We start from the raw sequence: 15,681 nt of genomic DNA, 5'->3' as shown, positions 1-15,681 counted from the left end.
AAGTTTGCTGGGGCCCCTTTGGCTGTGGCTCTCAACACAGGGGGGCATGCCCTCAAAGGGAATAGTGGGACTCTAACCCTTCCTTATTCCCTTTTGCTTCCTGGCGGATGAGGTGGGCAGTTTTCCTCTATCATGCACTCCCACCATGATGTGCTGTCTCGCCACAGACCCAAAACAATGAGCCAACCAGCCAAGGAAAGGAACCTCTCAAACCATGAACTGTAATAACCTTTTTCTCTCCATAAATCAACTGCCTCAGTTATTTTATTATAGTGATGGAGAGCTAACTGACACAACAGTACAAACTTGAGTCAATACAGAGCTGTATCAGCCTCCTGATGATGATAATCACTAGGGTAGTCACTATGAAAGTTATGTTGCTTTAATAGTCATAAGTGGGTAATTCTCAAGCAATAAATCCTAGATTTTTTTAATAAGAAAGATTGCTAGATTTTTATTGGAAGTGCATTCAATCTATAGATATGAGGAAAACTAGTTTCTTAATAATCAAAGAACATGGTATATATCTCAGTTTATTTAAGGCCTTCATTAATTCTCTTAATATTTTACAGTTTTCATAATGCCTTGCAAATACTTTATTAAATTTCTAAATATTTCAGATTTTTGATATTAGAAAAAGCATTGTTTTATAAATTTAAATGGTTGCCTAATGTATAAAATAATACATAAAATGCCATTAGTTTTCTATATCAACTACTAATATAATCTTACTAAGCCTGCCATGTAGTTCTTTTATTCTATAAGTTCCTTAGGATGAAAATAGAAGCAGTTTTGCTTCTTTTTTTTCCAACTTGTATGCTCCGCCCCTCCTCAACCCCCTTACTGCACTGACTGAGACCTCAGATTCAGTGCTGAATACAAATGATAGGAATGGATACCACTACTTTGCTCCAGAACTTAGGAGATATGATATTCAGTCTTCATGCTTGAGTATTAATGTGAGCTGCAAATTCTCCAGATGCCTTTTATCAGGTTGAGAAAGTTCTCTTATTCCTAATTTATGAAAAAGATAATATATCATGACTATAAGCAGTTTGTACTGGAAATGCAGGATCAATTTAACATTTGAAAAAAATCAATCTGTAATTCATCATCTTCACATTAAAAAGAAGAAAAAAAACATTTGACTATGTCAGTTGGCACAGAAAAAGTTATTTGACATTCTAGAACACCTATCTGTAATGAGAATCCTAGATTTTTTGATGTTGCAAACTTAGAAGAATACAAGAGGATTTATTGTTTACCCTGGAGAGTAAAGGAATAGAATACAGACTTTTGTTGACAAAGCCAGTTGGTGATTTGGCAAGCGTTTTTTCGGTATCTGTGCCTCCAAACAAGCCAATTGTTATTTGCATGCTGTCGTCTTTCAATCAGTAACTCCTGAGGGCCAGCCACATTATACTCATAGTTGATTCATGAAAACCTTGACTCCTGGTCAGGCCAGTGTTACCTGGAGATGAAAGTGGCCTGGCCAAAGTTCATAGAGTGCGACAGTGACATCTATTCTGTGTCATGGGCAAACTTCCCAGAATGGCCCAGGCAATATCATCAGGGTTTGGGAAAGAAAGGGATGTCCAAAGACCTCTCAGTGGGCTTTCAATGGTCTTGCTCAAAGAAACTTGTGCCCTTTACCCCTGATCACCTCCTATGGGACACACAATGGAGGAGCTGAGTGAGGCTCAGTGTCCTGTCCACATTGTGTGGATGTCAGGGAGTCGCTCACTTCTCCACACACGGGTGGAAATCTGGGTTGACTGTGTTCAAGCACACTTGGCAGGTGAATAAAAACCTCCCTCTGACCTCACGGACTTCTGGGAAAATCTAGGTGGTCCTTTAACCCCAAATCTGCAGTGGGGACTGTGGAGTCATGAAGCCGAGTGTTTGATCCTGAGGCATATACGAAACCAGATTGGAACATGGTATGCAGGGAATTAAACCCAGGTAGCAAAGTAGTGTCATGATCATGGGCAGATCATGGGCAGACTTCATTCATGTTGTGTTAGTTTCTTGAGAAAGGTCACTCTGTCTTCTCAGGACTGGAAGTGTCTCCTGGGCATGAGCCAAAGCTGTGCTAAAAGGTTTGAAGCAGGGAACAAGATGAACCTCAGGGAGGCAGGTAAGAAGTGACCCTGAGGACTAAGTAGGAAGGAAAAATTTTTCTGCTGGCTCTATAAACCTTAGAAGAAGCCAGCAGCATAAGCCACCACCTGCCAGCACAGAGGCCAAAAAGGAGCCACTACATTGGAGCCATGGACTTTGAAGGCCCAAGGGCTCCAGTGTTGCCCTAAACTGTTTAAGGACACAGCCTGGCCAGAGCTGAGTGAGTCAGAGTGAACATGCCCAGCCCTGCAGCCAAGGGGTCCTGCAACTGATCACACCAGACGCCTCGCTGTCAGTATCACAATCTCTGGACACTTATGGAGCCGACAATATGCTAACCACCAGGCCCAGCACTTTACATGTTTATCTCATTTAACTCACAACAGCCTGTCCCTGTTTTAAAGATAAGGAAACAGGCTGAAAATGCTGACCTGTCCAGATCAAAAGTTTGTATGTGGTAGAGCTAGGATTTGCAGACAGGACACTGGCTCCAAATCTCATTTACTTTGGTGCTACATTGGGCATCGGACATGCATGCGTACACAGACACACACACACACACAACAGAGAGAGAGAGAGAGAGAGAGAGAGAGAGAGACATACAGCACATTAGATTCTCTAGGCTCTGCTTCAAGAGAGAGCTTGGTGTGTCTACTTGTCATTGATCCTAGGCACTCTGCAGTCACATCTGCTTAGAAAGACACAATGAGAGTTGACCAGAAGGCCCTGGGAATCCTAAGGCAGCTTGCACTTTATCACCTGCCTGGAATTGTCTCCAATCCAACTGTGCAGGTTGGCAGGGCCCTTATTGGGTTTTCCAAATTCTTTTGTCAGCTGCCAAGAAGGCCAGAAGGTTTGGTAAAACCCCAAGGGCCACGTGAGTAGAACTGTCATGGGCTGCACTGGCTCCAGTACCAGGGATGGCCAGTTTCTCACCCCGGGGTCACATGCCATCTTCTCTCCCTGTCTCTGTAGCCAACCTCAGTGTGAAGTCCAGGGCAGCAGCTCTTGGGGAGCAGCCAGCCTACCAGGGACCGGTGCACTGCATTGCGACCATCGTGAGGACTGAGGGCCTGGCGGGGCTGTACCGGGGGGCCAGTGCCATGCTGCTGAGGGACATCCCGGGCTATTGTCTCTACTTTATCCCCTATGTGTTCCTGAGTGAGTGGATCACACCCGAGGCCTGCGCAGCTCCCAGCCCCTGTGCTGTGTGGCTGGCAGGCGGCATGGCAGGTAAGAGCAGCAGCGGCTGGAGCCCTGTCCCTGGGCCAGCCACTGAAATGCAACAGGGGACAGTGGCGGAGCCTACCATGACCTTCTGAGCCATGGGGGAGGCGGGGCTCATCCAGCCACACATCCAGGAATTCTTGGTTAAGTGCTCCTCTGCGCCAAGCCTAGAAAGGTGTAGAAAGAGCTCGGAATGGCGGGTGCCCCCTCATCCTCTCATCCCCTTCATTCTGGAGCTGTGAGAATGGAAGTCCCCATGGGGGTTCAAGGACTCCCAGACAACAGAACGTTTTCTGAGCATGCACTCTACGTCAGGGACTGCTGAGCCAGGGACTGCTGAGCCACGGGCAGGAAATCTGTCCTCAGGGCTCTTCTGCACTGACACACTGCCAACCTTCCTGATGTGTGGAAGTCACTGTGTCTAGAAGGTGGGAATCAACCTCCCCATGTCACAGATGAGAAAACTCAGGGTCAGATATACCAAGTAGCCCACCCAAGGTCATACAGCTAGTTCAGGGATGAGTCTCACAACAGGGACCCTGCAGTCAGAAAAACCCAAGTTCAAATCCACACTAACTCATTTTGTGACTGTGGATTTGCCACTTAACCTCCCTGTTCAGAATATCCCTATTTGATTTATGGTGACACTCAACAGCCTCCAGTGGTTTTCCAGGCCCTCTCTGATTTGGCTCCTGCTGCCCCTTGGACTTTACTTTCTACTCCTCTCCCTTTACTTCCTCTTCTCCAGCCATACTCATCTCTTTGCTGCAACTTGACCATGCCCTGTTCTCCCCCTTTGATGAGAGTCATTTCAACGGAGAGAAGGGTGTTAAAAACCTAATTTAAGGCTGGGAGCAGTGGTGCATGCCTGTAATCCCAGGGGCTCAGGAGGCTGAGGCAGGAGGATCTCAAGTTCAAAGCCAGCCTCAGCAACTTAGTGAGGCCCCCAAGCAACTTGGTGAGACCCTATCCCTAATAAAATATGTATATATATATATATATATATTTTAAAAAGGGCTGGGGATGTGGCTCAGTGGTTAAGCACCCCTGAGTCCAACCCCTGGTACCAAAACAACACCAAGAAAAACACCCCAAAACCTCATTTAAGTGGGATTAAAAGAGAATGGGATGAAAGATATTAGAGAACCCAACTTCTGACAAATTTTGCTGTGCTCTAATGAGCAATCGAGAAATGGAGCTGTAGGCTGTAGGCAGAGCAGCATGTGGAAGTCGAGAGAAGACTGCTTTTCAGGAAGAAAGATGTCTTGACACATTCGAGGCTGACTCACAGACCCAAGAGAGAAGAAAATCTCTACTCCTTCCTCCTTCTCCTCCTCATAACTAGCTATGTTTGAACTCAGCAAATACATAAGACAGCGCACATCTTTGCCACCAAGCAATTCTGTGCTCCCTGTTCCCCCACACATCTGAGGCCCGTCCCTTGCCCTGCTCCTGGTAAAAGTGCATGAACACTGGTTGGCCCAGAGGATGAGAAGTTTCCATCTACTCTCATTTCTGATGAGAGCAGGTGCAAGCAGCCTGGCAGCAGACCTCATTTCACGATGCCCTTGTCGTGGGATGAGCGCACCAGGGCAGCCCTGAGGAAGCATCCCATTATCTGGCAGAAGGCTGGAAGGAGTTGAGATCCAGAGGCTTACAGGGGGCAAGAGGCTGAGGGGCCTGAAGGTCAGGAGCAGCAGAGGTTCAGAATAAGTGAAGGTGTCTTTTAGGAGCTGCTGAGCAGCAATTATTTAACCTAGCAAACCAGCTGCCCTGGACTTTGACATCAGTGCATTTTCTCTCTCCACCAGAGAATGTGCCAATTTCTGTGTTTACACAATAACCTGGCATTATTTTCCTAGAATCCTTTAAAGTCACAAAAGTGCTCAAACTGGGGCATGGTGCTTATCCAGTGAGGATGACTGTGGCGTGTGGTCCTATTCCACATATTTGGAAAAGAAAAGGGATTTTGGAAAAAAAAAAACAAGAACAAACAAAAAGCCCTGTCCCTAATCTTTTATTCAATCCCCAGTTTGGCCCTTCTGGGTGAGGGGCCATCTGCAAGTGTTTATTCAGTTTCTCCAGGTTCAATGTAAATCCTGCCCCCGGGGGAGTTGAAAACCTTTAGCAGCCTCACCCTGGGCACTGCCTCCTGCTGCCACATTCTTGTGGAGCCTGTCACTGTCTCACCCATCATAACAATAATAAATGCTGCCATTTGTCCAGCACTGACTGTGGACTGGCAAGTCCATGGTCAAGGCTTCATGTTTATCACTTCACTGGGTCCTTGCTCCGTGAAGATAGGCACTGCTCTACTTTACAGATGAGGGGCCCCAGGCTCTGAGCCCCACAGCAAGTGGCCGGGCAGGATCACAAACAGATTCTGCAGGTCCCAGCCCTGAGCTCTGTCCAGGTCCCCCAGCAGCTTAGGGAGCTTCTTTGTGGTGGAAATCCCCAGTGGGGGAGCCAGGTCCCTCCAGACCCCAGCCAGCCATCCAGCCCTGACACCTGATCTTTTCTCTCTTTGCAGGAGCAATTTCCTGGGGAACAGCAACTCCTATGGATGTCGTGAAAAGCCGACTCCAAGCTGATGGGGTTTATTTAAACAAATACAAAGGCGTCCTGGACTGCATCTCCCAGAGTTACCAGCAAGAAGGTCTCAAAGTAAGTCCTAGTCCTGTGCCAGTCCCTGGGAGATGCTTCAGACATGTAAGGGGCATGAGACCCCAGAGGTGCTGTCAGGTACCATTTATCAAGTACCGTGAGCAGATGCCGCACCCAGCACCCAGCCTGTGCTGTCTTGTCTAGTTCTCACCTGGGGCTGGTGGAGGGGGGAGGTGTGCCTCCTACCTGAACAGGATGCAGAGGACTGGTGACCTGCTGTGGTCACATGGCTGCTGGTGGTGGAGCTGGGGCTTGCACCTGCAGCTGTCACCAGTTCACTTCTCATCAAGATGGGATGGGTCCTTCTTTCCCCTGCCTCTTAGTGGGAGGTTCCAGAGCCCCCTCACATCCTTCCTGCCCTTTGATCACCTCTTCTTACCAGCTCCAGGCCCCCAGAATTATCTTCAGCTCCCCATGCCACCCAAGGCCGGACCCCATCACCTCTGGGCTCTGCTGTGGAGACACCTCTGACCCGGCTCCCCAGGCCTTGTCTCCCCTGTTCTTCTCCCTGTAGCCAAAGAACTTATCCCCTTCTGACCACCAGTCTATCCCCGAGCACAGACCACACTTCACATCTGGTGTCCAAGATTATAAAGAAAGTATCGCCCTCCAGAGAAACCACTGTGCCTGCCCTCCCTACAGTGGCCCCTTGCTCTCTTGGCCTGGCTGTTGGAGTGAGCAGACTTAATTTTAAGGTGGGGCCTGGTTATCTGTGAGCTGCGGGGATCCAAGTTTCTCCCAGGTTTACATTGAACCTGGAGAAGCTGAACAGACACTTGCAGAAAGGCTGCTCACCCAGAAAAGCCAGACTGGGGGCTGCAAAAAAGATTAGGGACAGGGTTTTTGTTTTGTTTTGTTTTGTTTTCAAAATCCCCTTTCTTTTCCATATATGTGGAATTAGAACTTTGGGGCCACATGCCAGGGTCACCCTCCCTGGATAAGCACCAGTGCCTCAGTTTGAGCACTTCTGTGATTTTAAAGGACTCCTTCTCACCATGAAGGACTTGGGTGTTCATGGGTTAAATAGAACTGGGCTTGTGAAAGGTGCTCAGTTTCCTGCAGAACCCAAAGGGAAGAGTGGACTTTGTCATCGGCCTTAGTATTGCCAGGGTTACTTGCCCCCGAGCCTGGGTCTTCTCCATGGCTGCCTCACCCCGAGCCCTGCCAGATGCTCCACCCCATACTTCCAGGCCCAGCACTACTGCCCCCAGAGTCCACTGCCCCTCTCCTGTCCTCCTGCATGGCGCTTCTCACACACCACAGTGGACAGCAGACTTTCTATACCTGCTCCTATTTCCTTCCCTACTTGGAGAAAGGTCCAGAGCTCTGGATGACCCACAGGAGGCTAGCTAGCATGCTGTGTGAACAGGATCCAAATGCCCCTGAAGCTAGAGCAAAGGGCCCAATCCAAAGGACAGAACTACAAGAGGAGGCTGCAGGTCAATTTCACAGAGGATCTTGGGAAAAATGCCTGAGGGCTTTCTATTTTATGTGTTCACTATTAATTTGACAAATGCCTACTTTTAGAACAACCAATATGTGCCAAGTTCAGTTCTAGGAGTCGGGCCTAGAACAGTAAATAAAGAAACACAGCCCATGCTCTCATGAAGCTAACTTCCAGGGAGCCAATGATGGAACCAGGTCCCAGGGCTTCATTAATATAAGCAGAGTGGGTAGAGTAAGGGAGGTGAATCACAGATAGAATGTTGTGTCCACCTCTGGTCACTATAGATTAGGACACAGAGGGTGCTCAGAATGAAGACCAGAAGTAAAACTTCATAGCACGTGAAGGAAAGGCAAGCACTGGGACTGTTTGATATAAAAAGATGTGATGTAGAGGAAATTTCATTTCAATCTGTGTTTGGGGAAAATTTGAAGCTTTTCTGTTTTATTTTCATTGTTACTCTTATTATTTTTTACAAGATCTGCTCTGACAAAAGGGTCAAGTTTTTTTCTTTTTCTTTCTTTTGTATTTTTTTTTCTTTTAGCAGAGGCACAGTTTGTAGTTCAAACAAAAATTACAGAGAAACACAAAAGATATTCAAGTGGGGTGCTGTCTTCATTTTGAATGCTTTTGTCTGTTTCCCAAAATATTAATGTGCCATAATTCCAAGCAATCCATACAGGCCAGATTTACGGCTGATATTATTTCCTCCCCAAATTACGGGCTCCATAAAAAGTGGAGTCCTAGAAGGCACCCAGCCAGGCAATCTGGCTCTTAGTCTTGGTACCATTGGGTCCGCGGTGTTTCTTCACAGCAGGGTTTGAAATAGACACGGGTGTACTCAGCTTGATTAACCACAGGCCCGGCCAGATGGTTCAGATTAAGTTTTAAATTTTTATTAATGGATTAGAGATAGATAATGTGTGAGCATAGGAAAATTCCAAAGGCACAGGGGGCAGACTGTCTCCATGGCCCCCTTACGGCCGCTGTCCTTTCAAAAGCAATTGCTATCATGAGTTTTTCATGATGTATTCCAAGAAGACTGCCTGCACAAGCATATTTATGTGATTGCATATTGATGTGTGAGGGCATATACGGACACTTCCAATAGTGCAGTGAAAAGAGAAAAAACACAGTCCTGGACACTCAGGTTGCCTCAAAGGCCATTTCTAGCAGCTGGAGCCACCTTTGCTGAGGACGGGGGGAGGCTGCGGTCCCAGGGGCCTGAGCTCTGCTCTCTGGACCAGGGTGTTTGAAGCATTCTTTGCTGTATCTTAGAGGCAGGCACAAAGCCCTGTACCCATCTTCCACTCACCTGCTCTGGTTTCCTGTAGAAGAACAACTTGGGGTGACAAAGAACCAGAAAGAAAGGGACAGGAGAACAGGACTTGAGTAGCTGTTGGTAAATCACTTCAAGATGGCAGGGGAGTGGCCTTCGGGGTGGAGAAACCAAAAGTCCATGTCTTGCTTGAAAGAGTCCACTGCACCTCTTCTGTCCTCCTGCATGAGTGAGAATAGGAGGAAGACCTAGTGCCCTGGAATCCACTCTCTGCCCACCGCAAGGCTCATCTCTGGCCACCTGGGCCATGGCTCCTGTTTGGAGAGTTGTCATCTGAAAAGAGGAGGCTGGAGGAGCACCTCCGTATCCTTCAGTGCCACAGAGGTGGTCATGCTGAAGGAGCTAGTGACAGCAGGATGCGGCTGGATGAGAGACGGATGGGAATGCTGTATGTGGACGAGCTTCCCGAGGCACCAGGGGTCAGTTGCCTGGTACTTCTGTCCTTTGGGGGTCTGGAGCCCTCCTCCTACTCCCGGAATCCCCCACTGCCTCTGCACCAGGAGTCCTGCGGCTCAGAAATTTTTCCTTTTTCACATGGGGGAGTTCATTTATCTCTTCATTCACTGATCCCTCCGTTGGTTGGCTCATTTAATAAGCAGGTATAGAAGGTCTATACTGGCAGGTGCTGGGGACTCAGAGGTCAGCCACACCTGCAACCCTGCACTCACTGCCCCTTGGGGGACAGACAGGACATGGGCGGTGGGAAACCAGTGTGGGAAGTGCTGTAAAGGGGAGATGCTGAGCGCACAGAAGGTGACAGGTCATAATAGACCTTGTTGAAGCCATGTGAGGATAATCCAGAGGCTGCAAGGCAGGTCTCTAGAGCATTTTTGGCAGAGGGGACCAGAGGAGACCTAGTGGTGGGAGGAGCTGGCTCCTCCAAGGAACCACAGGTGGTCAGCCTGCTCCAGGGGTCAGATATGATGAGTGGCAGCCCAGAGAGAGTGCAGGGCCAGGGCACGTGAGATGTTGCAGGCCAAGGAATGGCATGGACTTGATTTTGGCTATTGGGCAGCTATGGAGGCTTCAAGAGGAGTAATTTGGTCGGGCAGGACTACATGTTCTGAAAACGTGGGGTAAAGCCGGCAGTTCTGCCCATTGTTCTCATCCGTGGGTTTCACAGCAGAGCAGATCACAGCTCCTGGACAGAGATCCCCCTGTGGGGCAGGAGGCCACACTCCAAGCTGGGCCTGCCTGGCCCAGCTACACAGAGCAGAGCCAAGCCAAGGCCCACAGGGAAGCCTCTGTGGCCACCCAGCATGGAATTTTCCTCTTGGAGCTTGACCCAGTTCCTTGCTGTTATTCTGTCACTCTGGGTGAGCTTGTGGAATTCCAAAAAGGTTAGACGTTGGAGAGGAGGGCTCATGTTACCAGGATCTGGCTTGCACCCTGCCCAAATGGCTCCAGGGTTTAACTTGCTCACCTCTGGGGACCTGGGTCCATTAGCTCCTTTATTGACCAAGCTGAATCCCTAGGTTGTCAAGACCACCTGGCATCTTGGCCAATGACAATGACCTTCACCGATCCTAACACAGCAGCCCAGGGTCCAAAGGAACTAGAGAAAACACAAAGGGCTGGTCACTGCTTTCTTCAAATGCCCATGTCAGTTTCTCAGACTTAATGACCTCTTTAAACCTGTCAGAGCAGGTTTAAATCTTGTGCCTGACAGTTCTCAGGTCATTCATGCTCGAGTGAGGATTGGCCTTGGGTGGTTGTTTCTGCCCACAGAACACATTAAAAGACAGATCCTTCCACACCTCCACTCGCCCAAGCCCTTATCTGTTCTCATCACTGTCTGCTTATTTTGTTCCTAAATGGGGCTCATGTTCTCCAATAGGTGGTAACTGCCCACATTTGCCAGAGCCCACTCAGCACCACACAGGAAGACTCAAGGAGGGAAGCATCTGATGATGTCCCTAGGAATGTGAGATAAATTCAGGTGACAGAGCAGCAGAGGCAGAGTCTAGCGGCTCGTCAGGACAGGCCACGCCTCCTCAGCACTCATGCCAGCGTTTGAGGTTGAGTTCTTCTCACTTTTAGGTGACAGTTTTCCCATAATGACAATGGTGGGGGTGGCAGTCAGCAGTGCTGGGTGCTCACCATGCGTCAGGTGCTGTGTGAGTACTTCAGAAGCGTCTCATTCATTCCCTCAAATAGTAGCTCCGTTTTACAGTTGGGAACACGGAGTTCCAGAGAGTTTACTACTCGCCCAGGTAACCCAGCTACTCACTGGGAAAGCGGTGACCTGACTCCATATCTGAAGTTTTAAGGACAGCTGAGTTTTACACTTGCAGTTTTGGAGATGTCACATGAATGAAGCACCTGTCACCGTGGGGGCATGGGTGATGTTCTGCCTGCTTAGGATTTCCAGATTCCTGAGCCCGTGTGTGTGTGTGTGTGTGTGTGTGTGTGTGTGTGTGTGTGTGTGAGAGAGAGAGAGAGAGAGGGGACAATCAAGCAAGTGTATGCAGGGACTCGACAGTGTCTTAGGGACTCGGTGGTTTGCCTATGGTCCTAAGTGCCTGTATATCAGAGTGGCGGGGCAGGGGGGAGGATGCTCCATCAGACATGACATGGGTCAGGGCAGGGGCATGACTGGGGCATCCCATGTGGTCTTTGCTTGCACAGGGCCAGGGGCCAGGGTGGGCAGCACTACCAGCTGTTTCTCTGTCTCCCAAGGGTGGCACTGCAGAAGGTGTGTGTCAGGTCCTGCACTAACTGGGCCTCCTGTACGCAGGTGTTTTTCAGAGGCATCACTGTGAATGCTGTGCGAGGCTTCCCCATGAGCGCCGCCATGTTCCTTGGGTATGAGCTCTCGCTGCAGGCCCTGCGCGGGGACCAGGCTGTGACGAGCCCGTGAGGGCCAGGTCATTGTGCTTCCCTCCCAGCCAGTTGTGAGTATGAAACTCCTCTCTTCATTGGGAAAGTGCTGTGGCCTTCTGAATTTGTTTTTCCTGTCACCTGTGGACTGGCAGTGTGCTGAGTCCTCAGCGACGGGGGTAGACACAGAACTTCCCTGGTGTGGCCAGTTCGCCTCCCCTTGTTCCCATCCCACAGCCCTCGAGAGAAGTGCAGTGAGCTCTTCTGTGACCAGGCTCAGAAGGGAGGACTCCCCACAAGGCCTCCACTCCCTGCTCAAAGGGCACCACCTCCCCACCTCCCTGTTGAACTCCAGAGCCTCAGTGTGAGAGCCTCCCATAAGCTCCTGCGGCCCTAGAGGACAGGCTTCTGCCACCATTCCTGGCCTCCTGTACTCCCCGCTTTTGAAAGATCACAGAACCTAAGGGATTTTATAAAAACAAATCTGAGCAGGTGACTCCTTTGCTCAAATGCCCTCAGTAGCTTCCCTCTGCCCTTTAGACAGAGCCCATCTTTGACCCTGCCCTTCTCCAGCCTCAAATCTCACACCTTCCTGAACATTCCATCTTGTCCTCACCTCTAGGTCTTGCTCAGGCTGCGCCCTCTGCCAGACTCCCTCTTCTCCCTCCTTCCCCCTCGTCTTGGCTTCATCAGGTCTTTGTCCAGCAGCCCCAGGTATAGAAATCTCCTCCCCCAGGATGCCTGCCTGATTTCTCAGCTAGGACGAGGGGTGCCTGTTGTAGACACCCCATGCTACCCGGGTGCGTTCCACCTGCCTGATTGCTGCCCCGTTCCCAGCCAGGTGAAGGCCCCAGGACACTGCCCACCCGTACTACTAGGGCCTCCCACAGAGCTCCACAGATGGCCTCCCAGCAGCCATGACTAAAAACTCTCTCAAGAGGGTCTGCATCAGAGAATTCTAGAAAACTTCCAGGACCAGCCCTGGGAGCTGACTTTAAATAAACTGCTTCCAATTTTTACTAAAGGACTGACATTCACAGATCTTCTGGCTTTTTGCTCCTTTTTTTTTTTTTTTGGAAATAAAAGGAAAAGGGTAGTAACACATTTTGCATAACTAAACATCTTGGTGAAGAGTTATTGCATTTGGATAATGTCCAGGGCAGGGTGGGGCAAGGACATTGTCATGTTTACTTAAAGATGTGTTCAGATATCAGCCACCCCCCCACACCCACACACACACACACACACCTTTAACGGGTAAAGGTAACTATTCAAAATTCTATAAGAAGATCAACATATTTTTACTGTAGAAAAGATGGAAAATCCAAATAAAGTGGAAGTGCAAGATAAAAATACCTGCCACCACAGGAACTTGTTAGTATTCTCCCAAGCGTTCTTAATGTGTCTCCCATGTTCCGATTGTACTTTACACAGCGTTTTATATCTCACTCTTCCTGTCTGATAGTTCAGGACTATTTTTCCATGTCATCAAATCTTCAGCTACAAAATAGGTTTAATGCCAGCCTCGCGGATCCCAGAGTGGCTGGATGCTTGCCCAAGCTGTCAGACTGTGCCACGGTGACTGTCCTGGTGATCAGTGACTTCAGGAGGAAGGAGGAAGTTTCTAGTGAGCCAAGTCACGACCGCCCTGGATTTGGCCTTTCAGAGCAGTGCCCAACCCAATTGGAAGCTTTTCTTTCTGAAAGTGCTCTCCTCTGCAAGGGCCTTGGACAACTGCATCCCTTAGGAAAGAGGCCAGCGAGGGACGGGGAGGAGGCTCCCAGCATCCGGTCTGGAGCCTCATTTTGAACCAACCTTGCTCAAGGTGTTCAGCTTTGTGTTCTAAACAAGACCCAAGAATACCAAGGCCTTCTACCAAGACCTAGATTTTAATTTACCAAGTAGCTCCAAGATTTCAGGCAGGTCATTTCCAGGCAGCTAGAACACCCTTTGGACAGAACAAGATGACGGCTGTTACAGGACCAGGCAGCCCTGCAGTTCCTCAGTGGTGGGACAGTGACTGTCTCAAGAGTCCCTTGGGTACAGGTGCAGGACTGATGTGGAGATAGTTTCTAAGTGCCTGCCAGGGATAGAGGACCCAACATCTCCATTCTCAGGGAGGAAAAATACTTTTTGCCATTTGTCCCCTGCCTTATTTCCCTCTCAGGTACAAGGAGTGACCCAGGGACAACATAAAACCCAATAAACAGTATGTGAGGTTTCTGTTTTGTGATGGATTTTACTTTTATCTTTTACATGGAGAAACCAGAGTCAACAGACAATTCAAGAAAGATATTTGGCAGTCGAGATGGGCTCCCATTCACTGGCCAGCAGCCAGTGAATGGCTTTTCTGAGGTCTCTGAGTCCAACTGGGCATCCCTGCCCATCTCTCAGTACCTTGAACCTTCCTGGAATAATGCTGATCTATTCTTTGCTTGACATGCATGCTCCAAACCTCAACGGCCTACTTTCAATTTCAGGAAAATTCATATCCAAGGAAAGGAGACACATTCTTTCTGTAATATCTTTTTAAAAACATTTACATATAACCCCAGACGGCCCCCGCCCCCGTCCTTCAGCCACGTACATGTGTTTTCATGGTGAGGCTTGGCCCATTGCTGTTCCATGAGTAGTCACAAGAACTCTCTGAGAGGGTTGTTAGACCCCAAGATCCAAGATGACAGCCTTAAAAGATAATGTTCTTATCTTTCCTCCTTTTCTCCCAGGACTGGTGTCATCTGACCAGGGTCTCATTCCACTGCATGTTGGGACTGGCAGCATCTGCCAAACCAGCAAGAGTAAATTTACTGGAGAGAAATCAGGACCCTGGCCATGCAGGCTCTGTGCCAGTTGGGCCTCCAGCCAGTGCACTGGCCTCGAGATGCCTTCCTTCATGACTACAGGCTCTCTGCCCCTCACCCCAGCCTGGGGCCCTAAGCTGTTGCTTTGGAAGAAACCAATGGACCATGGACCAAGCAGTGACCATCTATATCAGCTCCAGATCAGTGCATGGTAAAAAGTCAGGGCCAAATAAACCCTGCCCTCGCGACTGTCATAAACTCATTGGGGATTCACATGGAGGAGCTGGAATTGACTCTAGGTTTTCAAATAAAAGCATTAAAAACCTCTTCAGGTTGTTTCTGTGTCAGATGCCTCTGGCTGACTTCCAAGAGGCACCAGCTACCCTCATTCCTGAGTCTCTTCAGGCCCCTGGAGATGGCATGGCCCAGGGAGACACCTGCTCCACGCAAGTAAGTAGAGGAACTAGGGATGGCTGTCTGGCTCCTGTTCCCCAAGGTTCCTGAGGTCAGCAGTGAAGGCCACCGTGGTTGAAAAGGGCCATGGAGAGAAAGACAGGTAGGTGTTCCCCAGCCTGCACCTTAAGGCTCCAGAGATGGTGACCCTGAACTCAGGGGGTGGGTGTTCTCTGATTTTCACCTGGAGAAAAAAACAAAACAAAACGCTTTGTCAACACTCTGGTTTCCAGAATGATTTCACTGTTCTGTGTTTTATTTCCTATTAGAACCACATGGGAGACCTGGCTCTTTTGCTATTGAAGTGGCATATCCATGATGTCACTCCCAATTCTGTGTCTGAGGTAGGCAAACCTCGTCCAGCAGAGAGCCCTTTCTCACTGAGCTGAGAGAGGATCCTCAATACCGTGCAGCCACCACCAATCAGTCGGAACTGGAATGTAAGATAGATCCACTTGCCATCCTTGGCTTAAATTCAAGACAAGGGAATATCCCTGAATTCCTTTTTAAAAACTCCCTTAGAAGAGTCTCCCTTGGTTTCTCCACTAACCTGGTCCCACTCACCACCACCTTGCCTTTTGGTGATTTGGATCATGCCTCTGAAAATCTCCAACACCGGACCCAAAATGAAGCATGACTGCACACAAGGGAGTTGAAAGTGTAAGTCTGTCCAGCAGCATCCTCTTGCCCAGCAGAAGGTTCTCCCTTTGGGAGGAGCCCCTCAGCTTGTGCTCCTCTGTCTCTGTTCTGCGCCACCCCTGGTCCTCCTCAACTAGACCATGTCCTGGTGCTAGTTCTAGTTGCTCAGATTA

At 49.1% G+C, this 15,681-nt stretch overlaps 1 protein-coding gene across 6 annotated transcripts in view; it reads left to right on the top strand.

The window, feature by feature from the left end:
* Window positions 1–14,743, top strand: part of Slc25a48 (solute carrier family 25 member 48) — a 40,484-nt gene extending 25,741 nt beyond the window's left edge. For 4 of the 6 annotated variants that reach the window (XM_078048989.1, XM_078048984.1, XM_078048987.1 and 1 more), the window contains 4 exons: window positions 3,097–3,354; window positions 5,879–6,012; window positions 11,533–11,689; window positions 14,342–14,743. In XM_078048989.1, the coding sequence (XP_077905115.1) occupies window positions 3,097–3,354; window positions 5,879–6,012; window positions 11,533–11,655 (515 nt within the window). In that variant the 3' untranslated portion in view covers window positions 11,656–11,689; window positions 14,342–14,743. Of the gene's footprint in view, window positions 1–3,096; window positions 3,355–5,878; window positions 6,013–11,532; window positions 11,690–12,237; window positions 13,839–14,341 lie in introns of those variants that run through there. The other 2 variants (XM_078048982.1, XM_078048986.1) reach the window with 2 other exon arrangements.
* Window positions 14,744–15,681: the final 938 nt, after the last annotated feature.

The sequence above is a fragment of the Ictidomys tridecemlineatus genome, chromosome 1 (assembly GCF_052094955.1).
Source record: "Ictidomys tridecemlineatus isolate mIctTri1 chromosome 1, mIctTri1.hap1, whole genome shotgun sequence".
Classification (NCBI taxonomy): domain Eukaryota; kingdom Metazoa; phylum Chordata; class Mammalia; order Rodentia; family Sciuridae; genus Ictidomys; species Ictidomys tridecemlineatus.
Note: the sequence above shows the minus strand (reverse complement) of the source record. Positions and strands in the feature narration are given on the sequence as shown.